Below are 21,257 nucleotides of genomic sequence, written 5' to 3' on the forward strand. Positions count from 1 at the left end.
AATTATAACCTAATGACTGAAAAACAAATATTAAAAATAGTCACCAATATTGCATGCAAACACACTAGAATAATGCCCGAGCGGGTCTCTTTCTGGCTATGCACAGCTTTGGTAAATTATCTTTTTCAGATCTCAGGAAATGATAGTGTTCAGATTTTTATTTTTTAGATCCACATTGGTCATAGTATCGTCCTCATATGTGATCTCTGTATAAAGAGGCCATAGGACAGTACCTGGCACATAGTTCGCCAGGTTTTCAGCTGACTGAAGCAAATGCAACTGAGTTTTTGCCAATGGGATCAGTGAAGACTTGTTTGTTATTAATTCTATAGGACAGAATATATATATATATATATATATATATATATATATATATAGTCTACTATATACCCTGCAGTGGGCCTCAATTACCTCAAATAGGTAATGGTATCCAAATACTTTGTAATGAACTATAAAACTACACACTGATAAAAAAGTAATTCATACCTTCTGGGCAAATTCCTTTCAGTCTGTTGCACAATGACCTTTGCATACAGAAGTGCTCTTTTGGTCTCATAGCTATTTTTTCCCCACTATATCTCAGTGAATAGGCCCTTAAATCCCATTCCTAACAGTCTCTTCTCAGTGAGAAAAACATCCCATTTTCAAACTTGACACCTCTAACCCATCAGACCAATTTCTTGCTTATAGGTGATGAGTTTCTTTCCTTTCTTTGCAGTAACTTACCTTCAAACCAGATACTGTCTGTCTTTCTAGGTTGCAGCAACAACAGATAATTTCATCCTGTTTTTCTATTTGCAGCCAATCTTCATGGCTCCTCATTAGTAGCTGAGCCTCCAAAGAGGCTGTTACTAGTGTGTAATCGTTTTGTCATAGAAATTCATTGATTGACATTTATAGAAATATGATTATTATAAGTGTGATTATGAAGATAAATTCTTCTAGTTCAAATAAAGCATCATTAAATTTCTCTAGTTGAAAAAATTAATAAATTAAAATGTAGCCATAAATTTTAGGAATGGGGAAATTTGCCCATGAAGCCCGGGCTGAAACACTACCCCATTGTGGAAACCCACAAACACCTAAAGAATCTGCTCCACACTTTAGGACACAATTTAAATGTTCTTAAGGACTTCTCTAAGCCTCTATGTACAACTTTAAACTGCTTCATAAATGAAATATCTATAAAACATATGAGACTTCAGAAAGAAAGCCCTAAAGACCTAATTATAGGAGGCCTATTACTCTGTTCCACACAAAAATCATAAAAGAGCTCATGTATTGTCATCAAAATTTCCCCAGCTGAATTCTCTCTCAATCTTTGATCCTTTTTCTCCCTCTCTTACACACATACAAACACACACACAAGCATTCAGATGCACACACATACAGAACCATTTTGGAAGTATGGATTATTTACTATACAATTTTATGTTCACTTTATAATTTAGCTTATAGTAAAAGTTGACTTTCTAATAAACATATGTTTACATTGTAAATACTCCAAAAGTAACACACACTCATTGGAAAAGAAGGAGAATTTTTTTTTAAAGGAAGGAAGCAGAAAGGAAAAGAAAATTAGGCAAGAAGGAAAAGATATGGTCAGGTAATACATAAAGGTTTAAAACGCAAAGCTGAAAATAAACTATAATTAAACAACCTACTGATAACCATAGTTCAGAAAGGAGCCTGATTTTCATTATAAAACAATGTAATAGGGGGCCTAGGTGGCTCAGTTGGTTAACTCAAACTCAGCTCAGGTCTTAATCTCAGGGTCATGAGTTCAAGTCCTGAACTGGGCTCTATGCTGGGTGTGAGCCTACCTAAAAAAAGAAAAAAGATAAAGAACAATATAATAACTCAAACTAAAATCATTTGCTCCTCTGAGAATTAATGAGGCATCTTAAGGCTGGTTACTTTCAACCAATTTTTTTTCTTTTTCTTTATCTTCAAATTTTATTTATTTTACTTTTTATTTTTTATTTTTTAAAGATTGATTTATTTATTTTAGAGAGAGGGAAGGGGCAGAGGGAGAGAATCTCAAGCAGACTCCCACTGAGCATGGAGCCAGACATGGAGCTCAAACCCAGAACCTTGAGATCCCAGCCTCAGCTGAAATCAAGTCAGATGTTTAACCAACTAAAATTTAAAGGCACCCTTATAAATTTATTTTTAACAACATAAATTCAAATTATGTTGTTAAAATAGAATTCCAGAAGTTAAATGATTTCATCAAAATAAATGAAGATTTTTATGAATCTAAAAGATAAGACTAATTTATGCTCCTACCAGTATTACAATGTTGCTAATTTTCTCTTGCTCTTATCATCACTAGACACTGACCATTTAGTTTTTCTTTTTCTAAACTAAAAGGCTTAAAACAGTATCTCTTCATTGCTTTAAATGAAATTCTTAATTACTAGAGATATTTAACTTGTGTGTACATCTTAAATAGCTGTATTTTCTTTTAAATGCATTCTGTACTCATGTCTTCTACCAATATTTCTATTAGGTGTTTTATATTTTCTAATAACCTCTGTTTACATGACATTTATTGCACATCTACTCAATGAAGCTGATAGTAAGAATCTCTGTAAATATAAAAATGCCCAAGATGGAGTCTCTACCTGTCCTGAGAAAAATATCCATGTAATCAGATGATTTTAATAAATGGGGGTAAATGCTTCAATATCATTTTAGGTGGTTTAGTGTGCCAAGGAAGTATAAGTGACAAGTAATTCAGAATCAAGACAGAATTTCCAGGACAGGTGATACCTGAACTGATTCTTAATTTGTGAGTGAGACTTTGAGAGGTAAGTAATCTAGAGAACATTCCAGGGAGAGAAAACAATAACAACATGGTGTAAGACAAGAAATAGCATGATGGAGGCAGGAAAATAAAAATAACTCAGCATCACAAGAAAATAAATAAATAGAAAGTCATATGGGGGTTGGTGGAAGATGAAATAAATAGACCAAGGCAAAGAGGGCTTCATATGCCATATGTATTAATCGGGGTTTAGTTGGAAGTGATAGGATACACTCTGGATGGTTTTAAACAGAAAGAAATTAAGTCATTTTACTTCATTTACTATTGTTAAATGATAGTGTGGGAGTGTTTCATTAAGTAATTCCTTCCCAGTATTCCCAGGAAATTTATGTGTTCCAAACCATAAAACTCTAACTAAGAATTGGAAAAAACAGAATAATTTTCAAAATAAATTTTCTGAATGGAAAACGTTATAGAGGCTCAAGTATTAAATAAAGCATATCAGTATTGTAGTGATAATGTATTTGCCCAGCAAATGTAAACACATGGATACATCAAGATAGGTGATTTGCCCTTTTTTTTCTTCAGCCCTTTATTCTACAACCCTGAGAGGGAGGAAACACTCCTGGTCTTTTCCTCTGAGAAGAAATATGCACATTAAAATTTCTGCTTTCTGTAATTTTCTATCAAAAACGTGTAAGTCTGGGGACCTGGGTGGCTCAGTGATTGAGCATCTGCCTTTGGCTCAGGTCATGATCCCAGGGTCTTGGGATCGAGTCCCACATTGGGCTCCCGGCAGAGAGCCTGCTTATTCCTCTGCCTATGTCTCTGCCTCTCTCTCTGTCTCTCATGAATAAGTAAATAAAATCTTTTAAAAAAAATTTATAAGACCAGAACCTAGATCAGTCATCCCAGATAGCTTGGAAGCAGTTGGTTTTAAGCTTTGAGAAAAAAAAAAGTAGAGTCTGAGTATCCAAGATGGCCGGTGGATTAAACACAATATGCTTGACTCTAGAGATTTTCTACCTAACTGGAATTCTTAAGGACAAAAAAAGTCATATGAGCATGTATATGGAAACTGATAGGTTTTTATAGCATATTTCACTAAGGTGTGAATCTGAGACATCAATATTCTTAGCCTTTGCCATTAAATTTAATCTGTGATTAACTATGATTGAAGCTGGAGGTAATTAAATAGACTTTATGATTGATACTCCTGCCAATAAAATTAAAAGTGAACTTGGAAAAGAGACATTAATATACCTCAGAATCCCACAAACATTTCTTACTTGCCTGTGTAAAATATGTTAATGCACAACATCCTCTGAATTTACTGCTCCATCAACATAAAATTTATCCAGGCAAATGGATTTCCTAGAATGTGGCTCACTTGTGAACACACTTTCTCATTCCTGTTGGCTTGTAAATTAGAAATGTTCTTCAAAAAAAAAGAAAAGAAAAAGAAAAAGAAATGTTCTTCAAATAGAGTAAAAATTTGAGAAGAACATCAAGGAAAATCAAGATAATACCACATCCTGTCTGACATCCCCCAATCTTCTTCCTCCTCGGATTACTAAGGTCACAAGGCTATTAGTAACAGAGACAAGACATCAGTGCGGGACTACACTAAAAATCAGGAACTTAGATATTCTTCTAAGTTTTGGAAAAATATTAGAATAACCTTAGGATATCAAAGAAATAAGTCTTCTTCTAAATAAGGCACAGATACGACTCCTTCCAACTCAACATTTGTCCACTTTATTATCTAGACCAGTAGCTTGATTTTCCAACCCAATTTTAATTTTGCAAAGAAAAAAAATTTATGCTAGAGCTAACATGGAAGCTGAAACAAAGAAAAGAGATAAAAGAAGGATATCCTAATTCATTACATAGGCTCCACCCTAAGGCTCATTTACCCATTACCTCAATAGTCTCAAATGCTCAGCACCCTTAGTTACACAGGGAAAATACTCTAAATATTAAACAAGGAAATACCATCTAAAGACAGGAGGTTTTTGATATTAATGTGAAACTATAACACAGGGCTTTCCACCAGAGAATGTGGGTGCAGTGTTTGGGTTTTTTCTGTTTTTTGTTTTGTTTTGTTTTCACAAAAAGGAGCTTATTTATTTTGAAAATTTTGATGGAGTGATGCCTATGAAATAAGACTATGTAAAAAAGTGAACATAAAATGACATATAATACCCATTTCAAAAATTGGAGTATACACAGAATATGAAATATTGTTCAAAATGTTTGAAAGTAACCATCTCCTAGTGTTAATCAGTGATCTCTTTATTTTCCTCACCCTGCTACCCTATATCTTGCAAATTCTCAATAATGAACATGTAATGATATTGTAAAGCCGTATGTCATCATAGAAAATGTTAAATAATATATGAAAGTTCAGAAAAAGTAAAAGCAACCAAAATTCCAACATAATAATAAAGTTTCAACCATATCCAATGTGTTCACAATCCAATACCTTTTCTATTCACTTGCTAAAGAATCTTCTGCTAAATAGATGTTTAACTGCCTCCTTCACATCCTTGTTTCTGAGACTGTAGATTAAAGGATTCATCATGGGAGTCATAACCCCATAGAACATGGATATAAGTTTGTCAGTCGCATCCAAGTCATCTGAATTAAGTGTCTCTTTAGATTTGGGCTTCATGTACATGAAGAGAATGGTTCCATAGAATATTATCACCACAGTCAGGTGGGCTGAGCAGGTGGAGAAAGCTTTGCTTCTCCCCTCAGAAGTACGAATCTTGAGGATACTAGAGATGATTAATGAGTAAGAGATGACGATCAAAAGCAGGGGCAGCAAGGTGAACAATGTCGTGGCCACGAGCATGATGAACTCATTGCCTGAGATGTCAGCACAAGCCAGTTTCATGACAGCCAGAATTTCACAGGAGAAATGATTGATGACGTTATTCCTACAGAAAGGCAATTGTACCACAAACGCCGTTTGTACTGCAGAGTTGATAACCCCAGCAAACCAGGACCCAGTTGCCATGGGCACATAGGAATCCTTGCTCATGATGACAGGATATCTTAGGGGGTTGCAGATAGCCACATACCGGTCAAAGGCCATCATGCCCAGGAGCACACACTCTGTTGTCCCCATGGCCAAGCCAAGGAACATCTGCACTGCACAGCCAGAGAAGGAGATGGTCTTTCTTTCTGAGAGGAAGCTCACCAGCGTGGAGGGAATGGAGGTGGTGGTGTAGCAGATGTCCAAGAAGGAGAGGTTCCCCAGGAAGAAGTACATAGGGGTGTGAAGGTGGGAGTCCAAGACGCTGATTAAAATAAGGGTGCCATTGCCCAGAAGGATGACAACATACATTATTAAGATCAGCACAAAAAAGAGTAGCTCAAGCTTAGGGTAACCAGAAAGCCCCTTCAAAAAGAATTCCACCAGAATGGTTTGATTTTCCCATTCCATTTTACTTTCTCTTACCTATAAGAATTCAAAGAACTTTTTTAAGCATAATAATTTATTTATTATGGTAAGTCCAAGTTCACCAATGCACATATATGAAAATTTGCCATGAACCCAATAAGAAGAAGGAAGAAAGAAAATAAAGAAGGGGAAGGATAAAGAAAAAGTAAAGAAGTGAAATAAACAATAAGGGAAGTGAAGTATGAAAGAGAATCTGTTGTATCAACCATTCTGGGCCAGCAATTTGTAAGACCAATTTCACACATGAACTCACTTAAACCCCACAATTATGATTATTACAAAAATAAGAAATTTATCTAAGTTAACCAAAGCCTAAAGTCATATAATTAATATGTCACAAAGCCTAGGCCCAAACTGAAGCCTGCTTTGGTCCCTAATTATCTGAAATATTTTATGAACTATAAAAGCAATAAGGAATGCATTATATCAGAGATTTGGTTAGTTAACTTGTAAAGATAGCCTGACTCTTAGGAAGACATTCAATAATAACCCATTGCACATTAAAACGTGGAAAATGTGTTTATCGGATGGGACAATGGTCAGCAATAAACCCAGCCAGTGTTTATTGACTGCCTGATTATTCAAAAAACAAGTACAATCCTGTAAAACCCAATTATCTGAAGTCTTCTTGTTACAATACAAATATCCTTTTTTTTTTTTTTTTTTTGGTGAGAGACAGAACAAAATTTTGATAATTGTCATACAGAAAAAAACATGTAGTAAAATTGCTTTTGCCTCTTTTAGTGTATAGTTCTATGATTTTTAAGACATTTATAGATTCAGGTAACAATCGTCATAATCAGAACACAGAACTTGTCTATCACCCTCAGCACTCCCTTGTGCTATCCCTTGTTAGTTCCCTTCTTCGGTCTACTCATAAATCCTTCAAAGACTAATATGCTCTTTATTCTATAGTTTTACCTGTCCCAGAATATCATATAAAATTAATCATATGACCCATCAGTCTCTGCCTTCTTTCTCTTAGCATAAAGCCTCTGAGATTCACCCAGGTTGTAACACTGAGTAGCATTCCACTGTATGGATGTACTAGAGTTTGTTTATTCACCTTCTGAAACACATCAGTTGTTTCTAGTTTTTGGCAATTATGAATAGAGCTGTTATAAAATTTATACCCAGATTTTTGTGTGAACATAAGTTCATTTTTCTAGGGTAAATTTCAGAGTGGCATAGTGGATAAAGAATTATGCATATTTATAAGAAACTGCCAGTTTTCCAGAGTAGCTGTATCAGTTTTGCATTCCTACCAGAAACGTATGGGAGTTATAGTTGCTTTTCATCCTCATCAACACTTGGTATTGTCAATATATAAATATATATATACACATTCTTATAGGTATGTAGTGATATTTCATCATTAATTTAAACCTCATTTCTCTAATGACTAATGTTTGGGAGTTTTTTTGCCATCCTTATATGCCCTTTACTAAAGTGCAATTCATATCTTTTGCCCATTTTAATTGGATTGTTCATTTTCTTATTGTTGAGTTTTGAGAATTCTTCATATATTCTGGCTATGATTAATACATTGGATATATGACTTGCATATATGTTTACAAGTTTGCGACTCGTATTCTCATGTTCTTAATGCAAAAAAAATTTTCATTGCCACTTTATCCAGTTGCTGCTTAAGTTCAAATGAAAGAACAACTGACCAAAAAGACATTTTCTAAAAAGGCAGTTCTTTGACACATCTCACCTTGGCTTATTCTTCAAGGAAATATTCACTGCTAACACTCAGGGATCGAACCAATAGGTTTTGCATCCAAAGACTTTGCCTCATAAAGTCTCAGGCTATTTCCTTTCATTTCTCTTCATAAATAACACCCCTCCCACACACACAACACAAATTTTCTTTCTCATAGACACAGAATCCATTGCAGACTCTAATTCACTCAAATAAAAGGGTACCTAACATGTAGAATATTTCTCTCTATTCAAGAAACAATGTGAAATTTAGGTCTGAATCCTTAGGACTCAATTCAACTGGCTTCTAATTATGTATATTTGCCTTTGGTCATTATTAGGGCACTACTTTCATCCTATTTTTGTCCTTATTTCAATTGACTTCCTCTCTTATGGATTTTTTATACCCTAAGGAATGCATGCTTTTTTATTCTGAGTCCCAGATTCACCTTCTTTAATGTGAGGCAGCCAAATCTCAATTCCTTGCTAAATGATGACTAAGAAATTTCACTCTGCAAGCTTGCTTTGTCTATTAAATGTTTGTCTATTAAAACAAACATTTTTTTATGAAATGTAGATTTTTACTGACATGCAGATGTGCATTAGAGTTAATGTTTCTACAAGAAGGTTCTATTAGCAATAGAAAACTTCTAACATGAAGTCACAGGATGTTGAAATATTACAACACAATAAATACAACAGCACCCTCCAAAACCCAACTACAGAGAAGAGTAAGCATCTGTCAAGTTTGGAAGAATCTCTACCTACAATTTCCCCAGCTTTACCTCTTCCCAACCCTACCCTGCCTCGGTAAAAGCTGTAGCTTCAGTACACGTTGCTCCACTCAGTCATCACTGAAACCCTCTTGTCAGTGGGTTGGATCAGTAACAGGCCTGAGTCTTTTTTCCAGAATACATGGACACAGGTTCCTTATGGTTCTGTATGGATTAAGCTTGGCTATGGCCAGCAATGACCTCAGGTCACATCCATGTCCCCTCTGCTTTCAAGGCCAGTTACTAGCTATGTGACCTTGGATAATTTACATAATTTCTGTGTCTCAATATCCTCATCTATAATTAATAGTATTGTCGTGATGTTCCTGGGAGAATAAATAGTGCAAATTAGGCACCTAGCATATACTAAACACTATTTTGGTTTCCTTCATCTTTCTTGACTTATTCTTTTTTCAAATTCTTTTACATGTCTATCCCAAGTTTCATGCTCCTACAAGGGTCACATTAGATTTTTATCAATCAGACCTCCTCAGGTATCTGGTCTTTTCTTAGCCATACAGCCTATTAATTTTCATCGCCTGGATGAAAATTTTCATGACATAGATGGGTGTTATATCAAACTCTACTCACTTTGTAATGAGTCTATGCCCCTATAGCAAAGGCCAGCATCATTTAAAACACGAAACTCAGGTTGACATTTTTAAAGAAAGGCTATTTCAATTCATTCACATAAAAGTTAAATAAGCGTGTGTGTGTGTGAGTGTGTGAGACAAATATGAATTTCAAGTTACCACAGGAATGTATTACCAGCAACGACAAAAAATTAAAAGTACACAAAACAATTCCCCAAATACTCTTATAACACTGATAATCAAAATTCTTCCCTGTTAGCCAAGGACTTTTTGCTCCTCTTCATTTACTTTTTACACAAATCAAAATATGTATTCAAGAGCAAGTAATAAACTTTTCTAAATAGCACCCCCAGTGAAAGGCTCCAGGACAAGGACTGTTGGTTCATGATTCACACCGGATAAACATTTGCTTAACAGAACCAAAGAGAACTGAACTGGTGCTATGGTAAATTTTTATAGAATCAGAACACTGGTGACACAAACTTACTTTACATTCTGGATCAAGAGTGCAAATCTGCTACCTATTAATACAGCAACCTCACTGGACCAAAGGGAAATGACACCATTAGACATGTAGGCATTACTGAATCAAGGACCCAGATACTACATTCTGACTGAATAAAGTTTTATTCCCAGTAAAATAAATTCTAGACCTAAATATCCATCTTTTTGGATATTCAAATTATTCTTTTGGTAATATTTTTAATTTTGTCTCCATTTTCTCACTATATCAAAGAAAATCCTCTTGGAATTTTTTTGTTCCTATTCTCTATAGACTTTTTATAGCAAGAAATATTTTATCCCCCAAACACATGGCTATTTCGACTCAGTTCATTGGACTGCCGTCCCCTTGGATTTGTTTTATTAGTATGTTTTCAGCAATTACCTCTAAACGGAAGATCAATTCACCTCCTAGGTTGTAACACACAGCAGACTGTTTTGCCTTGATCTTCTATTTGCAGCCCATTGTACAAAATTTTCCATAAGGTTAATGAATGTCTGAAGGTATTACCACTGAGGGACCATAATGTCATAGGCCTTGTTGTGTAGAAAACATTGATGGCAAGGGTACTATTTCAAAAATGTTTTAAAAACTTCTATACATTATAGCCAAATATGACTAATTATAAATGGAGTATATTTTGGCTGTGGTAATTCAAAAGTAGGATAAAAATACATATCTGAGAATATGGAAGATTTCATTTGCCCTTGTTCAAACCCAGGTGGAAACACTGCCCTACTGTGAAGACCCAGAAAATTCTCCTAAGAATTTTCTCTGGGCTCAGGAAGACAATTTAAATATTTCTTGCTCTAGGGGACTTAAGCATTTTTTCTAAGCCATAGCTTTAAATTGCTTCAGGGGAAAGACGTTCAAAACTTTTGAAAACTCCAAGAATAATCCCCTAAAGACTTAATTATGTTAGATCCATACTGTATTTCAAATAACCAATCAGGAGTCTTGAGGATGTGTCTTAACCCATTCTTTATTATCATTTACTGCTGAAATCCTTAATCCAAATATATTCCAGTGGCTTTGTCCATACCTTTGTTCATCCTATCATGTCTTATTGATGAGATAATAGAAACATCTCATTTAGTTAATTAGCTCTTGGTTATTAATATAAGAGTAAACATTTATAAATTTCTAGGCATTAAGAATTATATATATATAGAATTACATATGAATTCTGTAAGAATTCTATAAGAATTCATATTACATAAGAATTACATATATAGAATTACATATATTATATATATAAGAATTATATATATATAGAATATACATATATTCTATATATAAAATTTAATTCCTATTTGTTTAATTAGTGAGTGAAGAGAAAAAGTATTTTATTGTACAAAATAATCTAAAAATTACTGAAGTTGAAAAATCAGAATCTACTTATGTGAATATGAGTGGCATTTTGAAACTCACAACAAATTCAGAAATTTTGCAACCATTCAATGAAAACCTAGAGGCCATCAAGCTATTCAGTTTTTTTTGTTGTTGTTGTTTGCTATTCAGTTTTCTCATTGCAATTCTACAACCTAATTTGTAACTCAATCCTACTCCATACTGTAAACATCTCCAAAGAATTCACCTAAAGAGGAGCACCTGGGTGCTCAGTCAGTTGAGCCACTGACTCTTAGTTTCAGCTCAGGTCATGGGAACAAGCCTCACCCCACTTGTGAGCAAAAGTGCATGTGCCCTCTCTCTCTCAAATAAGTAAATATTAAAAAAAAAAAAGAATTCACTTAAACAGATATATCTATCACCCACATTAATTGGCATAAAATTACTATTTATCTAATATAAACAATTAGGAGGTAAAGGTGAACATATGTATAAAATCCCAAGTACACTCAGTCAACTCTTTCTGAAGGGACTTCTCTCCTTTCCTTGAACTGCTTCACCAAACAATGAATATAATTTGTTTACCACAAAACCACTATCCAGGTAAAATAAACTTTCACTACAAGTCTAAAGACAGTAGGAAAAAATTACAGCACTGAACAAAAACAAGTGAAAACTGGGTTTCCAACATCATTGTTTCTGAAGTTTACTGACCTGACCACAAGAACTTGCTTCCTGGACATTTATTTTTTTAGATCCTGATCTGTTACCACATAACTAAGCTTTCTCCCCAAGAACAGAGCTCTTTACCCATTTTTTCCTTTCTTCTCAAGTCATAAGGGACCCTCAAAATCCTCTATCCAACATTACTTAAGTGAACACCCAAGTAATTCATATCAGAATAATATTTCAAGAAAATAACATTATTCTTTTACTTCTTTTACAGTGAAGTTTTAGTCATTATTTTTTAACCTATCTCATCAAAGCTAGGACATAGTCATAATTTAATAAAACCAAAGGGCTCATTAAAGTGTCCCCCACCAAAAAAAAAAAAAAAAAAAAATTTAACTATAGTTATCTTTTCTGTCATCACTTAGGACGTACAAAACATCCTAATGGGCATGCAGTGCAACTCAGCCTCAATGTGTAATCTCCAGACCTAAAGAAATTGCTTAAATTATTTAACTTGAGATTTTACATTATTTTACTATAAATTAATCTTTCTAACAATTAGGCACCTACCTTAATTCTTTCCTCTTTTTAAAATTGGATTTTCTGTTTTCCATATGTATATATGTTTATTTGAGAAACTTAAGACAATTCAGAAAAAATGCCATAGCTATGTTTTTAAATATATCTTTCCAGCATCTATCACACATAAGTTTTCCCGGTTAGGTTTTGGCTTTGCAAACAATGCTGAGAACTAGTTTTTGTTTTTCTTTCAAGTAACCATGCTAACATAAGTATTTTTGTATTAATACAAATTCTTTAAAAATATTATTCAATAGTTGTAAAACAATCCATCAAATGATGTACTATGATGATTTCATAATTCCCCTCCATCAAAATAGACAAGTGTGAAAAACTACTTCAAAAGGTAGCAAGTGGGAAGATGACACTGGAATAGGAGGACCCTAGGCTTGTCTCATCCCACAAACACAACTAGTTAACTATCAAATCATCCTATATCCCAGAATCAACCTGAAGACTGACAGAAAAAACTCCAAAACTAAAGGAAGAGAAGAGGCCACCTTGAAGAAGGTAGGGAGTACAGAGACATGATTTAGGGGAGACAAAGATCAGGAATGCTACAGAGGGGAGGGTGTCTTCGTCATGCAGAAGAGTGAGAGAGAGAGAGAGGAGCACGCAGATAAAAGTACAAGGAGAACATTTCCCCAATCCATTGGGTGGGAAAACTAGAGGGGCTGAATTTTGAGAGTTCTTGCAATTGGTGGGCTTAAAGCCTAGAGTTTTAAAGGCTTGGCTAGGATAGTACCCAGATGGCACTGAATTGCTCCTGGAGAGAAGACAGGCAAACAGTCCAGAGGGGGAGATGGCATGGAAATAGCAATATGAAGAACATCTGGGGCACACAATAGGGAGACTATTCACTCTTCTAGGAGCATGTCCCTGAGACGCAGCACTCACAGAGACACCTCTCTGGGAACAAAGGAGCTGGCTGGCACCATTTCCCTCCTTTGCCCCTCATCATAAACACGGAGCCACCTGCAGGAAACAGTACAGCACCTACACTGGCTGCCTAACTTTCTTTTCTTTTCTTTTTTTTTTTTTTTTTTTTTTTTTGCCTAACTTTCTTACACCAAGCCTGGTGCCCTCTGGCAGGACTGCTCTTCTCAGTCACTTGCCTCTGTCCTAGCATGATGGGCCTCTCCCACAGAAGACAAGCACAAACTCCAGCCTAAACCATGTCTCCCCACCAGAGAGTTCTGAAGGCCTCAGTCTGGTGGAGTTGGTGTTCAGTCTCATATTGCAAAAGCAGACAAGAGCACATTTAGTTAAAACTCACCCCATTTAAGCCAAGAACCAAACATTGTCCACAATAAGCAAGGAGAGCTTCTGCAAATGATTGGCCTGAACGATAGAGCAGCCACAACACAACAGTAGAGTGCACACAATACATGCTGGAGATACTTCCTGAAGTGCCCAGCCCTGGGCACTGTATGACCTATTCTTCATAAGGCCATTATTTTCAGGAACAGGAGACATAACTCCCTTTTCTAATGCAAAGAAGAAGGCAGAAACTTAGACAAAATACCAAGATTGAGGAATTTCTCCCAAATGAAAGAAAAGAATAAGGCCATATCCAATGATCTAAGCAAGACAGTTACAAGAAGTATGCCTGATGGAGAATTTATTTTTTTTCTTTTTTCTTTTTTTCTGATGGAGAATTTAAAACAGCAATCATAAGGATACTCACTGGGCTTGAGAAAAAAAATAGAAGACACTAGAGGGACCCTTATCACAGAGATAAAAGAGTTAAAAAAAAATCAGCAAGAGATGAAGAATCCAATCCAATCAATGAAATTAGAAACAGGCTTGACCCAATGAACAGAAAGCTGGAAGAAGCAGAAGAATGAATTAGTGATATAGAAGAAAAAATAATGGAATATAGTGAAGCTGAACAAAAAAGAGGAAGAAGAATTATGCAACATGAGAATAGACTTAAGGAACTCAGTGACCTTATCAAATGTAATAACATTCATATTATAGGAGTCTCAGAAGAAGAGAGAAAAGAGGGCAGGAAGTTATTTCAAGAAATAACAGCAGAAAACTTCCCTAATTTGGAAAACATTCATCCAGATCCTGGAGGCAGAGAGAACTCCCATCAAAATCAACAAAAGCAGGTTAACACCAAGACATAGTATAATGAAATTTGCAAAATAGACTGATTTAAAGAAAAAGCTGCAAGACAAAAGAAGTCCTTAACTGACAAGGGAATATCCACAAAGCTATCTGGAGATTTCCTTTTAAAAAAAAAAAAAAAAAAAAATTTATTTATTTATTTATTTATTTATTTATTTATTTATTTATGAGAGACAGAGACAGAGACAGAGACAGAGAGACAGGCAGAGGGAGAAGCAGGCTCCATGCAGGGAGCCTGACATGGGACTGGATCCCTGGTCTCCAGGATCACACCCTGGACTGAAGGCAGTGCTAAACCACTGAGCCACCGGGGCTGCCCTATCTGGAGATTTCTCAACAGAAACTTGGCAAGCCAGAAAAGAGTGGCATGATATATTTAAAGTGCTGAATTGAGGGGCACCTGGGTGGCTCAAATGTCTGCCTTCAGCTCAAGTCATAATTCCAGGGTCCTAGGATTGAGCCCTACATCAGGCTCTCTGCTCAATGGGGAGCCTGCTTCTCCTTCTCCCTCTCACTCCCCATGCTTGTGCTCTCTCACTCTCCCTCTGTCAAATAAATAAATAAAATCTTTTTAAAAACAAATGAACAAACTAAAGTGCTGAATGGAACACATCTGCAGCCAAGAAGAATACTCTATCCATCGAGGCTATTATGCAGAACAGAAGAAGAGACAGTTTCCCAGACAAAAACTAAAGGAGTTTGTGACCACTAAACCAGCGCTGTAAGAAACATTAAAAGAGACTCTTTGAGTGCAAAGGAGAAACTAAAAGTGACAAAAGAAGAAAGGATCAGAGAAACTCTACAGAAACAATGATAAAACAAGTAATAAAATGGCAATAAACGCATATCTTTCAATAATCACTTTGAATGTAAAGAGACTAAACATTCCCATTAAAAGACATAAGGTGTTGGAATGGATAAAAATCAAGGCCTATCTATAATGCTGTCCACCAGAGACTCATTCTAGATCTAAGGATACCTGCAGTTTGAAAGTGAGGAATGGAGAAACATTTATCACTGAAATAAATGTCAAAACAAAGCTGGAGTAGCAATACTTATATTGGCCAAACTAGGCTTTAAAATAAAGGTTATAAAAAGTGACCAAAAGGGCATTACATAATCATAAAGAGAATAACACAAAAAGATGATATGACAATTATGTATATTTATGCAACCAACATGGGAGCACCCAAATATATAAAGCAATTAATAACAAACACAAAGGAATTAATTGATAATAACACAATAATAGTAGGAACTTTAAGATCCCATTTACATCAATGGATAGATCATCTAAACAAAAACTATACAAGGAAACAATGGATTTGAAAGACACAATGCGCCAGATGGACTTACATATGAGGGAAGTATATAGTAATACACATCTATTTCAAGAAGAAAAAAAAATCTCAAATAAACAACCAAAACTTACACCTAAAGGAGCTAGGAAAAGAAAAACAAAGTAAAATAAAGCCAGTAAAAGGAAGGAAATAATAAATATTAGAGCAGAAATAAGTGATATAGAAACAAAAAAAAATAGAACATAATGATGAAACTAGGTGCTAGTTCTTTGAAAAACTTAATAAAATTCATAAATCTCTAACCAGACTTATCAAAAAGAGAAAGGATCCAAAAAAAGAAATCACAAATGAGAAAGGAAAAATAACAACCAACACTGCGGAAATACAAACAATTACAGGAGAATATTATGAAAAACTATATGCCAATAAATTTGACAACCTGGAAGAAATAAATTCCAGAAACATATGAACTACCAAAATTGAAGCAGAAGAAATAGAAAACTTGGACAGACTAATAACCAAGAAAGAAACTGAATCAATAATTAAAAAACTTCCAGGAAACAAAAGTCCAGGGCCAGACAGCTTCACAGGGAAACTCCACCAAATATTTTATAAAGATTGTATTTATTTATTTCAGAGATAGAGAGAGAGAGAGCAGAGGGAGGGGCAGAGACAGATAAAGAGAGAGAATCCCAAGCAGACTCCCCAGTGAGTGCAGTGCCTGATACAGGGCTTGATCCCACAACCCTGAGATCATGACCTGAGATGAAATCAAGAGTTGGATGCTTAACCAACACAGCCACCGAGGTGCCCCTCTACCAGACATTTAAAAGAGGGCTAATATTTATTCCTCTATAACCATTCCAAAAAATAGAAAAAGAAGAAAAACTTCCAAATTCATTCTATGAGGCTAGCATTATCCTGATAGAAAAACCAGATAAACACTCCACGAAAAACGAGAACTACAGGCCAATATCCCTGATAAATATGGATGCAAAAATTCTCGATAAAAATATTAGCAAACCAACTCCAACAATACATTAAAAAATCATTCACCACAATCAAGTGGGATTTATTCCTGAGATGCCAGAGTAGTTCAATAGTTGCAAATCAGTCAATGTGATACACCACATTAATGCAAAAAAAGGTGCAGAAATGATCATTTCAATAGGTGCAGAAAAAGCATTTGACAAAGTGCAACATCTCATTCATGATAAAAACCCTCAACAAAGTGAGTTTAGGGAGGAACATAATTCAGCATAAGAAAGGTCATGAAAAACCCACAGCTAATATCATCCTCAAATGGGGAAAAACTGTTCCTCTACAGTCAGGAACAAGACAGAGATGTCCACTCTCATCACTGTTATTTAACATAGTACTGGAAGTCCTAGTCACAGGAATCAGACAACAAAAAGATCAAATCAGACAATAAAAGGCATCCAACTTGGCAAGGAAGAAGTAAAACTTTCATTTTCTCAGATAACTATGATACTCTATATAGCACCCAAAAGTCTCCATCAAGAAACCGTTAAACTAATAAATTCAGTAAAGCTGCAGGATACAAAATCAATGTACAAAAATCTGTTGCATTTCTATACACCAATAACACAACACAATGAGAAATTAAGGAATCAATCCCATTTACAATTGCACGAAAACCAATGAGATACCTAGGAATAAACTTAACCAAAGAGGTGAAAGATCTGTATTCTGAACACTGTAAAACATTGATGAAAGAAATTGAAGATGACACAAAGAAATGGAAGGACATTCCATGCTCATGGATTGGAAGGCCAAATCTTGTCAAAATGTCTATACTACCCAAAGCAATCTTCACATGTAATGGAATCTCTATCAGAATCTCTATCAGAGCTAGAACAAACAATCCTAAAATTTGTATGGAAGCACGAAAGACCCCGAATAATCGCAGCAACCTTGAAAAAGAAAAGCAAATCTGGAGCTGTGGTGGGGCTTGCTGGGGTCACGGTGGAGAATCACTGCGAGCTGCTGCTGCTGCAAGCCCGGGGTGGCCTCGGGGCGGGCTCGGTGCCCTGGCCCAGGACCCCCGCCGCGTGTCCAAGTGGGTCCGGCTCAACGTTGGTGGCACCTACCCCCTACCACTTGGCAGATGCCATGCAGGGACCAGAAATCCTTCCCGTCCTGTCTGTGCCAGGCCAACCCCGACCTGGACTCAGACAAGGATGAAACTGGTGCCCATTTAGTCGACAGAGACCCCTACTTTGGGCCTGCGCTGAACTACCTGAGCTCAGGAAGCGGGTCATTAACAAAGATCTCGCAGAGGAAGGAGTGTTGGAGGGAGAGGAATTTTACAATATCACCTCACTAATAAAACTTGTAAAGGACAAAATTCCAGAACGAGACAGCAAAACCTCCCAGGTGCCGGTGAAGCACGTATACCGTGTGCTGCAGTGACAGGTGGAGGAGCTCACCCAGATGGTGTCCACCATCTGATGGCTGGAAGTTCGAGCAGCTGGTCAGCGTCGGCTCTTCCTACAACCACAGGAGCCAGGACCAGGCCGAGTTCCTCTGCGTGGTCTCCAAGGCCAGTGAGCCCAGTGAGAAAGCCAAGATTGTGCAAGAACGGGGTTCAAGGATGTGAGAAGCACAGCGTTGACAGCTGAAGGCACATTTTATCTTGTCCCAAGTTGCAACGATCTGCCATGTGGAGGAAGCTTGGCCCTGCGAAGAAACCTGCCTTTGACAATTCTCCATGGAGATCTGGGTGTGGATCCTTCTTTTTGCCTCTGAGGTGGGCGGTGAGAGAGGGGACCACCTGCCTGAGACCTTTTCTTGACTCAATATGCTACCTCTAAAACTACTTTTGGATAAAAGTTTCCCATTAATTATTCATATCCCAATCCAATAATTTAAGTATATTTTCTTTTATTGCTTTAGTATGTTTAACCAACTTGGAAGATTTATTAATTCAATCCCCCCTGGGAGCAGGCGTGCTAGCCAGGTGGGTGTCCCCCTGGGGGCCTCTGCTCAGTGTTCCCCATGCTGCATGGGCCCAAGGCAGGAAGCTTCCAGCCAACCCCTGTAATCACAGAAGGTCATTTGAAGGACAGCACTCTTGGTGCTAACATAACATAAACAGTCTGTGACAGAGCCTGGGCCTTGCTGGTAGGAAGTGGCTGCAGCGCCGTGGCCACAGGCTCTGGGTGCCCACTGGTCACCGCACACGTGCACCAGGCCCTGGTCCTCGGGTCAGGGAGTCCACTCTGCCTTCCAGGCAAAAGAGGTTGGCAGTTTCTTGCAGCCCCAGCAGGTGACTCCTGAGAGGTGGCCTCCGCCCTCACTACTTCCCAGGCCTCATCCCCGAGGCCCAGCCTCCTTCAGAGCCAGGCTCCCCCTGCCTGACCACATCGGGAACAGTCGAGGCTTCTCCACTTACATTTTCCAGGCAAGAGAACTTTGCATCCCTTCTTCCCCAGGGTGGACAGACGACCCAGCGTTTTTACTTTTTAGAGATGCCTCAAAGTGTTGCTGATGCATTAAGTCATTGAAGGGGAGGTAGAAGCTTGTCGGGTTTGGCCCAACCTCGGGCCTGGGTCCCGGGGCTGGGACTCCCGGTCACCCTGAAAACCAGATATTTACAATGCATCACAAATCTCTCCCTCTCGCTGGCTCGCTCGCTCGTCTTCTTTGCCTAACTATGCAGTTCTCTCTGGGGTTTGGGGTGTTTGAGACTCACACGACCTGCACGGGCTCTGCCCACGGGACATGACGTTGGACCTACTGGAATCCCTGCAAAAAGCACTGCTCGCAGGCTTTGAGGACAGACCTTTCCTAGCTGCGGGGGGCTGCAGGGGGGCAGCTCTCCGCTTCCTTGCCGGGGCCACCCCCGGGTGCTTAGTTTCCAGGGCTTCTGGAGGCTCCGCCTGTGTCCTCTTCTTTGCCAATAACCTGATTAACCAAGTTCTCCGGCACCTGGGACTTAGCTCCTCCTTCCTGTGCGGTCTGTTGTCTGTTGTTAAATGTTTGGCTTCACATTCATCCCAGTCTTTCTGGAGGACACATTTGGGCCCGGCAACCGCCCCCCAGGGGTGCCCGGGTGAGAGCAGCCCCAACCTGTGCATGCTCTTGGCCACGTGGCGTCGTTGGATTTGTGATCTTGACATAATAGATAGGCTTGTGGTTTTTTTATTTAAAGATATTAAGACTTAATTCACTAAAATTTATTCTGAGGGGATATTTATACTTTTATACTTTTTTAGGTATCCGTATTTTATCAGCTTACAGTTTAATGCCTAAGTTTCCCCTGAAAATAGCAAATAAAATTGTGTATTTATGAATGAGAGAAAAAAAAAAAAGAAAGAAAAGAAAAGCAAATCTGGAGGCATCACAATTCCAGGCTCCAAGTTATACTTCAAAGCTGTAATCACTAAGACAATATGCTATTGCTACAAAAACAGATCTATAAATCAATAGAACAGAACAGAAAAGCTAGAAATGCATCCACAATTATATGGTCAATCAATCTTCAACAAAGTAGGAAAGAATACGCGATGGGAAAAAGTCTTCAACAAATGGTGTTGGGAAAACTGGGCAGCAACATGCAAAAGAATGAAACTGGACCACTTTCTTACACCATGCACAAAAACAAATTCAAAATGGATGAGAAACCTAAATGTGAGGCAGGAAACCATCAAAATACTAGAGGAGAACATAGGAAGTAACCTCCTTGACATAAGCTGTAGCAACTTCTTTCTAGTTATGTCGCCTGAGGCAAGGGAAACAAAAGGAAAAATAAATTATTGTGGCTACATAAAAATAAAAAGCTTCTGCACAGCTAAGGAAACAATCAACAAAACCAAAAGGTAACCTACAGAATGGGGGAAGATATTTGCAAATGACATGTGATAAAGGGTTAGTATCCAAAGTAAAGAACTTATCAAACTCAACTCCAAAACACAAATAATCCAATTAAGAAATGGGCAGAAGACATGAATAGATGTTTTTCCAAAGGAGACATGCAGATAGGGATCCCTGGGTGGTGCAGTGGTTTGGCGCCTGCCTTTGGCCCAGGGCGCGATTCTGGAGACCCGGGATCGAATCCCACGTCGGGCTCCCAGTGCATGGAGCCTGCTTCTCCCTCTGCCTATGTCTCTGCCTCTCTCTCTCTCTCAATCTGTGTGACTATCATAAATAAATAAATAAATAAATAAATAAATAAATAAATAAATAAATAAATAAATAAATAATTAAAAAAAAAAAGGAGACATGCAGATAGCTAACAGACACATGAAAAGATGCTCAAGGTCACTCATCATCAGGGAAATACAAATCAAAACTACAATGAGATATCACCTTACACCAGTCAGAAAGGCTAAAATCAACAACACAGAAAGCAACAGGTATGGGCAAGACTGTGGAAAAAGGGGAACCAT

At 37.3% G+C, this 21,257-nt stretch overlaps 1 protein-coding gene and 1 pseudogene across 1 annotated transcript; one reads left to right on the forward strand and one right to left on the reverse strand.

Annotated features, from left to right (window-relative positions):
- Positions 1 to 5,264: 5,264 nt before the first annotated feature.
- On the reverse strand, positions 5,265 to 6,221 carry OR13C2 (olfactory receptor family 13 subfamily C member 2). Its single transcript, NM_001388531.1, has one exon. The coding sequence runs from the start codon at positions 6,219 to 6,221 to the stop codon at positions 5,265 to 5,267; it is 957 nt and encodes a 318-aa protein (NP_001375460.1).
- Positions 6,222 to 17,654: 11,433 nt separating this feature from the next.
- On the forward strand, positions 17,655 to 18,466 carry LOC100685799 (annotated as a pseudogene).
- The last annotated feature ends 2,791 nt before the right edge of the window (positions 18,467 to 21,257 follow it).

The sequence above is a fragment of the Canis lupus genome, chromosome 11 (genome assembly GCF_011100685.1).
Source record: "Canis lupus familiaris isolate Mischka breed German Shepherd chromosome 11, alternate assembly UU_Cfam_GSD_1.0, whole genome shotgun sequence".
Taxonomy (NCBI): domain Eukaryota; kingdom Metazoa; phylum Chordata; class Mammalia; order Carnivora; family Canidae; genus Canis; species Canis lupus.